The sequence below is a fragment of the Marmota marmota genome, unplaced genomic scaffold, assembly GCF_001458135.2.
Source record: "Marmota marmota marmota unplaced genomic scaffold, marMar, whole genome shotgun sequence".
Lineage (NCBI taxonomy): Eukaryota > Metazoa > Chordata > Mammalia > Rodentia > Sciuridae > Marmota > Marmota marmota.
Window position 1 is genome coordinate 3,132,363 of NW_026000119.1, and position 8,306 is coordinate 3,140,668.

An 8,306-nucleotide genomic window follows, 5' to 3' on the forward strand; every position below is an offset into this window, starting at 1 on the left:
ATGTCTTCAGCATTTCTATTTAAGTGATTTTTACGTTTTGTCTACAGAAAATCAGTCTATCCAAGACCAGGCACCTATGTTGGAAGGTGAATTGGTTGTAAAATATACCTTTGGAAATCTTTGAATCATTGAATACAGTTAATGAATGGCCATTATGCATGTGAGCTTCAAAGATTGTGATATTCCAAATCTGATTAGTGCCCTTTTTTATTTGTCTTCTTAATTGAATCAAACTTTAGAACTGATTGAATTTATATGACACAAATAGCTTTAATCATAAAATATGACTCTTTTATATAAACAAAGACAACTAAACTCAGATTGTTTTAGACACAGATAAGAAGAGAAATGATGGAGAGAGATTTGAATGATTAATCTGTATGTGACTGAACATTTAAGAATTTATTAAGCAATGATTTAATATTTTGTGATTAACTCTTAAGTGTTTTGAGCCTTGTGGAGTATTTGGTTCTTGGTAAACTTGTAGGAAATTAATTCTGCTTAAAAAATCAAAGCAAATGAGTATGTGGTGATTGGGAATTATTCTTTTAAAAAGTTTCTGTGGCATTAACATGAATTCTTTGGATTGCCAAGCAATTTTGTTGTGACTTAATATCATGCATGTCAATTAAATAAGTATATTATATTGTGATTTAGAAATTATTCTATTCCGTCTTATTTTTTTGTTAAAGATGCTAGTATTATAAAATACCCAATGAGTTCTGCTACTGATGTCCATTTTTTACTTTGAAATCACAGAGGTGTTTTTTGGTTGTTGTATGGTTGTATTTTATTTTTGTGGTTTTAGAGAAAATTTACTACAATTGACAATAGTTTCATTTTGTTTGCTCAGCCTGGATTTTTTTTTTTTTTATGGCATTAAGAAAAAGAAAAAGTCTTAGCGTAGATATTTAAATACCTTTTTCTGTTTGTTATATAGTTCCCAATGTAAAGATGATGAAATTTACTGGTATTATGTAGTTGGGCTCTGTTTTTTTTGTAGTGTTTCTATCATGTTGAACATTTATGAATGATTTGCTTATGTTGAATTGCTCTCAGTGAGTAGGAGATTGCTACCATTGTTCTTTTTGTATGTTGAATACATCAGAGTACTTTTGTTTTTTTTTAGCAGACTTGAGTTTTTTTTTTTTTTTTCTTTATTAGGAGAGAATAGTAAACTGGTCTTTGAAGGCTGTGCACCAGTATAAACATAAAAACTTCACCCTCCTTAAAATTTAGCACAACTCTTTCACCTTAAATTGATATACTATCAAAATACCTTGCCATGTGACTATTAGAGTTATAAGTTTGAAAATCCAGTGTTACATAATGATCCCAATTCATAAAGCCTGTATAACAGTTCAGTTATCTCAGGGATAAGGCAGAACTTCAAGGCATTAGATGATAGGTTCAATTTCATTTTCTTTCTTTGGGGATTCTAAAGGAAAATGTCCTCTATTTATTCCAGGTCCTCAGAATGGTTGGAATGATCCTCCAGCTTTGAACAGAGTACCCAAGAAGAAGAAGGTACTAGAAAAAGACATCCAGTGGACTACAGATGTTATGTTAATCATATAGTCACTTGGAGCACATCACACTCACTGATCCATTTAAAGGCAAAGCTTACTGATGTATTTAAAGCATATTTCAGCATGTATCTTCTAATCAATGGCAAGAAGTAAATAAAGCAGAAAACACTATCATTAAAACCTTACTTTGATGATGGTAGTGTAAATTAAAGCCTTTTTAGAAGGCAAGATGTACATTCCTACCAAACAAGGTAGGCACAGGAGCATGGGCCTGTAATCCCCAGTACTTACGAGGTTGAGGCAAGAAAATTGCACGTTTGAGGCCAGCCTGGGCAATTAAGCAAGACCCTGTCTCAAAATAAAAAGGGCTGGGACTGTAGAGCTGGGGTTGTGGCTCAGAGGTAGAGTGCTTGCCTAGCACATGTGAGGCACTGGGTTCAATCCTCAGCACCACATAAAAAAAATTAAAGGCATTGTGTCCATCTGCAACTAAAAATAATTTTAAAAAGGAGTGGGGCTGGGAATGTAACTCAGTGCACAAGGTCCTGGGATCAATCACCAGGACCACATGCGCACACACACAAAAAAGTAGGAAACAAATTTTTTTTTTTTTTTTTTAGGAGTTACTTCAATCTTTGGGTTCCCACAATAATCATGACTTTAATAATTATATTTTGGATGTCTTATCTATTTCATATAATAATGAATAATAATGCAGCCTGTATTATATGTGAATAATTGTTTGGAGCTATTTGGACACAAAATAAGATATTTTTTTTCTTCTTTCTTTTCAAACAGTTTTCTACTTTTGTCTATTCCCCATGATCCTCTTTCCCCAAATATAGTAATGAGAGATAAATGAACAAGGAACCCAAAAATACAAGGTCATTAAAATCAGAACCTTAATCTATTACTTTTAATATGATAGAATTGCTAAGTGGTATCGGCTTAGTGATATTGGAAAAGGGTATTACATCCTGATGACATCAAATGCCTACTAGCGTATGTGCATATGCATACACGTTCATGTACACACACATACACACACACATGCTTGCATCGGATTCCCATTTTGTTATATATAATTCTCCTTACTTAACATCCTTTTTCAAAAGTGCTATGGTTTTGGCTCCCCTTTATTAGGTGTAAGTATAGGAAGAAAGGGGAGATGGAGAAATCTAGATGAGATCCCCACCCATCTTAGCCAGATTAACTCTACTTTTATGTTTGTTTGTTTGTTTTTTAATATAGTTTTTAGTTGTTGATGGACCTTTATTTTATTTATTTGTAAGTGGTGATGAGACTCAAATCCAGTGCCTCACACATGCTAGGCAAGTGCTCTACCACTGAGCCACAACTGCAGCCCTACTTTTATGTTTTACTCTACAATGCCACATAAAATTTCACTTGAAAAAGGTATTCTACTATTTTAAAAAATTGTTTAGCCACGGGAATACTTCTTCCTTTAAATCTTAGGAACCATATCCTTATTCTTTCTCTTGATGTCTTTTATTTCTGTCTTTTAAAAGATGCCTGAAAACTTCACGCCTCCTGTACCCATCACATCGCCAATCATGAATCCTTTGGGTGACCCCCAGTCACAGATGCTGCAGCAGCAACCTTCAGCTCCAGTACCACTGTCAAACCAAGCTTCTTTCCCACAGCCACATCTTGCAGGTGGCCAGCACTTCCATGGTATACAGCAACCTCTTGGTCAGACAGGCATGCCACCAGCTTTCTCAAAGCCCAATATTGAAGGTGCTCCAGGGGCTCCAATTGGAAATACCATCCAGGTAACAGTAAATCTTTGGAAGTGGAATGGGAAGATGACTCTGCTTACGTACATTTTCCTTAATGTGTTAATTTATATGATTATACCATTATTAATGAATATCCAAATTTGGTTTCAATGTAGAGAACTTAAACCAAAAATTGTAACCCTTTTCTTTTAATATTATGTATATTATTTTTGCAATTTCATGTATGTTTGAGAGTATATGTTTACTGTAAATTGGAAATCACAATATTTTACTTGATCTACTCAGTAGTCACAGTTTAAAATTAGTTTGAATCATCTCTACCTGATTTTACTAAGGAAAAAAACGGTTTCAAAGGTTTTCCCTTTAAAACATTAAATAAAAATGTAATAAGTCACATGTTTTATGTATAAATGTTAATAAACATGGCTTTATCTGTGGATAGAGATACACATTTTTACTTGCTTTTTACATAGATAACTAGTTAATACAGTCCTAGATATAGAAAAAGTCTACCACACTGCCAAATAATTGACTTTGACCTCAAAGAAATTTTGATCTAGTCATTAAAAAGTAAAGAGCTTGGACCAAAGTTCAACATAAGAAGATGAAAAAAACTCCTGCCTAAGTAAAAAAAACAAACAAACAAGAAAAACTAGTTCTACTATTTTTTACTTTAAAGATTGTATGTATCTGTCATGCTTTGCAGTTAAGAGATAATTATGTCCAAGGAATTGTTTAATACTGTAAGGTGCATTATGAAACACATATTTTGGTGAAGGTGGGAAGACTTTCATCAAAAACAAATTATAAAGAATTTTTTTGTATTTTACGATATATAACCCATGTTATTTGAAAAACCTACTCAGCTGTCGCCTTGATTTAGACCTGGATTTTCATGCTGTCTTCATCTAGACCAGAATGTCGGTCACCATCAAAAGGAAGAGATACTTAGTGTTCAGCCAGGCCATATACCAGCTGCCTGCATCCAACCTCAACGTGTCCAAAACCTTATTCATGTTCTTCCTCTTAAACCTAGTCTTTATTACTTCTTATTTCAATGAATGGCACCATAATGTTTTCTATTGAGTCCAGGACCTGGGAATCATCTTTTATACTCTTTCCTTTAACCTCTATTTCAAATCTTTCCCCCAAATCTTATTAATATTATTCTAAAATATTTTATAATCCCTTCTCTACATTTCCACTCTGCTGCATGCTACTTATCTCTCATCTTCACCAATGCCACAGCCTCCTAATCGGTATGCCCACATCTACTTTGATTCATCTCTAACTTGGCCTTGTTTCCTATTTCCTTAAAACATTACAGCTTCCCATTGTTTTCAGGATAAAACCCCCAATATTTAACATCATCCAGAAGGCCTCAGCTCATACTCCTTCTTGCTCTCTACTCTAGCCACACTGGTCCCTTTTGGGGCCCCTTGTATCATGATCCTTCCCTGTACAAGTTATTCTTTCAATCTGGAGTGTTTTTCCTTCTGGTTATCTTCTGGTTAGCTTCTATGAATCATTCCAGTATAATTTCCTGAAGAGAACCTTCTTCCACTTCCTTTAGTCAAATCCCAGTTGTAATGTCTTTTTTGTTTCACTAAGTGTTAACTTTACTACGATTGCTATTTTACGTACACTTAAACCATTCTTAACCTTTCTATCCCTTCCATTGGTCTGTAAACTCCCTGGGACTGAGATCTTTTCTATAATGACTCACCAATACATATCTAGCCAGTGCCTGTACATAATTACCCAATATATTTTGAATGAATGAATTGGTCAAAATTTAGAAAACCTAAATGTTCCTCTTTGTTGTTCTATCAATCCATTCAGCAACATCATGGTCTGTTGCATTTTAATCTTTGACTTAATCTTGCAATTTTGATAATCTCTAGGAGTAAAACAAAGAGTAGGAAAATGCCAGAATAAACAAAAATGAGCCTCCAGCCAGAGCAGGCAGCCACTCTAACCAGCTGTGTTTTCCAGTGCTTTGTTTATATTCCTGCTGGCACAGGTTTACTACCCATCAGTTATATACAGTAATGGACAATATATATTATCTAACTAGTTGATTACTTACATCCAATCTACTTATGCGAATCCAAGTTGTAGGAAGAGTACTTAAAGCTACCGGTATATGACTTTCCGTTTTACTTATCCCGCCTGATTGTACATGTTAAATTTTCATTGGATTTCATATAGGTCTATCTACAAGGTCATTGGTTTCTCTTTATTTCATAGCTTTAAAACATGGTGTATACAATACAATTCTGGTCATTTCTGATCATTTTATGATACTATTTCCTCCAGCATGTGCAGTCATTGCCAACCGAAAAAATTACTAAGAAACCTATTCCAGATGAGCACCTCATTCTAAAGACCACATTTGAGGATCTTATTCAGCGCTGCCTCTCTTCAGCCACAGATCCTGTATGTATTTATTATTAAAATTAAAGTTGTCTTTTATGGAATTCTTTCTTAGTTATTGTTTGAAGTTCTACAAGATATATTTCTAAAAAATTCGTATAAAAGTGCTTTTATAGTTTACATTATATTTCAAAGATTTTTTTATGTATAAACATACTTAATTCTCACAATAATGTATGTAGATACATTTGTTATTTTTATTTTACAGATGAGGAAATTAAGGCAAAGGACAGTTAAATAACACATAAAGTCAGAGCCAGCATTTCAACCTAGATAATCTGGCTCCAAATTTCATAACTCTCAATCATTAAGCTGTACTGCCTCTCATCTACAAATCTCCTCTTAGCATATGATAGACTATAATAGCAACATGCAAAGATCTTAAGGATAGTTAATATTATAGATATGGAAGTCATATACAATTTTACTTAGTTTACATAGAGGATGCCTGTGTATTGACAAAAAAAAAAAAAAAAAATCCACAAAGCCAATCCTATTTTAAATGAATTTTCATTTCTGCCAGTGAGCATTGAATATATTTATCTAAGCCATTGGCCACTTGTCTATCTTGAAAAAAGCAGCTTCTGGAATTTCATCAGACACTAAATATGAATATGTGTGGCCTGCTAGGCGCAGTGGCACACACCTATAATCCTAGCCACTCAGGAGTCTAAAAGAGTCAGGATTAATTGTACCAAACATAGGAATGTAAGTAGTATTTTTGAAAGGTTAAATAAATAATACAAGATTCCACAGTTCCCCTGTATTTGCCTTTTAGTACCCATACTATAAAACTGAACTCAAACCTTCTTTTCTATGGTACACTAACCCATTGCTGCCTCTGGAAGTCTGTGAAATAATGCAATTATACATACACATACCTTGTCAAATGAGTTTTCAGTCTACGTGAAATCCAGTCAATATCCCATTTTGCCCACTAGAAAGAAATCTCATCCTCTCTTCTTTCCCACAATCCTACTGTTAATAGATTGCTGGTATTTTTTCTAATAATTTGTTTAAGTTTCTCAGTCATAGGTGCCTCCGTTTCTTTGATAAAACGAAACCATTCAACATGTTAAGTGTAAGATTTAGTGAAATGAGAGTAGGGCAGTTTCTTTAGATGTAAGTTAAATTTAAAATATAGCATCTGGCGGGGTGTGGTGGCACATATCTGTAATCCCAGTGGCTCTGGAGGCTGAGACAGGGGAGGATTGCAAGTTCAAAGCTAGCCTCAGCAACTTAGGGTCCTAAGCAACTTAGTGAGATCCTGTCTCAAAATTAAAAAAAATAAAAAGGGCTGGTGGGAATGTGGTTCAGTGGTTAAGTGCCCTTGGTACCAAGAAAATTACCATTGTTTTTTCCTCCTCTCTTACAGCAAACCAAGAGGAAACTAGATGATGCCAGCAAACGTTTGGAGTTTCTATATGATAAACTTAGGGAACAAACAGTAAGTTGTGGGCGGGGGGTGGGTGGGTGAAGGATTTATGACAAACCCAATTATTCCTAGTTTCTAGTACAAATAAGTGCCAGACATGGTGGTGCACACCTGTAATCCTAGAAACTTGGGAGTCTGAGGCAAGAGAATTGCAAGTTTGAGGCCAGCCTCAGCAACTTACCAAGGCCCTAGGCAACTTAGTGAGACCCTATCTCAAAATAGAAAATAAAAAGGGGTGAGGATGTGGCTGACTGGGTAAGCACCCCTGGTTTCAATACCTGGTACAAAAAAAAAAAGTCTCTTCAGCACTCTGATTTACTATGCTTGAGGGCAAAATTTTCATGTCAGTTCCTCTGTCTAAATGCTGAATTTTATTCATCGAGGGTGAGAGGATAGGGCAGAGAAAGGGAGAGATTAGAAATACAAACTGATGTTCTGCTATTCATTTTACATGGCCCATGTATCAAGAAACCAGAGACTGTTTTCTAAAGAAGAAATCTATATTCTTCCTTTCATAGTCTTAAGAATCCTTATCCTTTTCTTCTAGAATAGCTTTTATACAAAGGCAAGGCCAAATGTAGCAACCAGATGAGCAGGGTAGTATGCTGTAACTATGAAGATAACCCAAAATGAAGAGTCAGTGTACTGTCTGATCTCTCATCCCTACCATTCTTTCCTTTCCATTATTGTTTTGTTTTATTAATGAAAGTCTAGGATGGGAGAGGAAAAAAGAACCGGCACTTGACGTTTATATATTTACATTTCAGTGTTCTTCTACCCTATTTCCCATACCCAGTCCCATTGAATAAAAGTAACTATTTTTGTTGTAAGAACCAAACCAAAGAAAGCTAAGATAAAATGGAATGGGTATGGCCCATGGAGGATCCAAAATAAGTCTTCTGTTGAAAATATAGACATGTATGTTGAGTAAGGACATGGAATAAAACTGCATGTTTTATGGTTTTTAAGAGATGACAGGGCGAGGTATGGTGGCATGCCCACAACTGCGATCACAGCCCAGCTACTGAGACTGAGGCAGGAGAATCATTTGAGCCTAGGAGTTTGAGGCCAGCTTGGGCAACATAGGAAAGCCTTGTCTCCACATGCACACACACACACACACACAAAAAAAAAAAAAAAAACCCT

The 8,306-nt window shown here is 35.0% G+C and overlaps 1 protein-coding gene across 27 annotated transcripts in view; it reads left to right on the forward strand.

Moving 5' to 3' along the window:
- The window catches only part of Sec31a (SEC31 homolog A, COPII coat complex component), a 63,643-nt gene that overhangs the window by 53,822 nt on the left and 1,515 nt on the right, over nt 1-8,306 (forward strand). For 15 of the 27 annotated variants that reach the window (XM_048784741.1, XM_048784744.1, XM_048784755.1 and 12 more), the window contains 4 exons: nt 1,469-1,527; nt 3,059-3,322; nt 5,609-5,728; nt 7,101-7,172. In XM_048784741.1, coding sequence (XP_048640698.1) covers nt 1,469-1,527; nt 3,059-3,322; nt 5,609-5,728; nt 7,101-7,172 — 515 coding nt within the window. Of the gene's footprint in view, nt 1-47; nt 87-1,468; nt 1,528-3,058; nt 3,323-5,608; nt 5,729-7,100; nt 7,173-8,306 lie in introns of all 27 variants that reach the window. The other 12 variants (XM_048784738.1, XM_048784742.1, XM_048784754.1 and 9 more) reach the window with 1 other exon arrangement.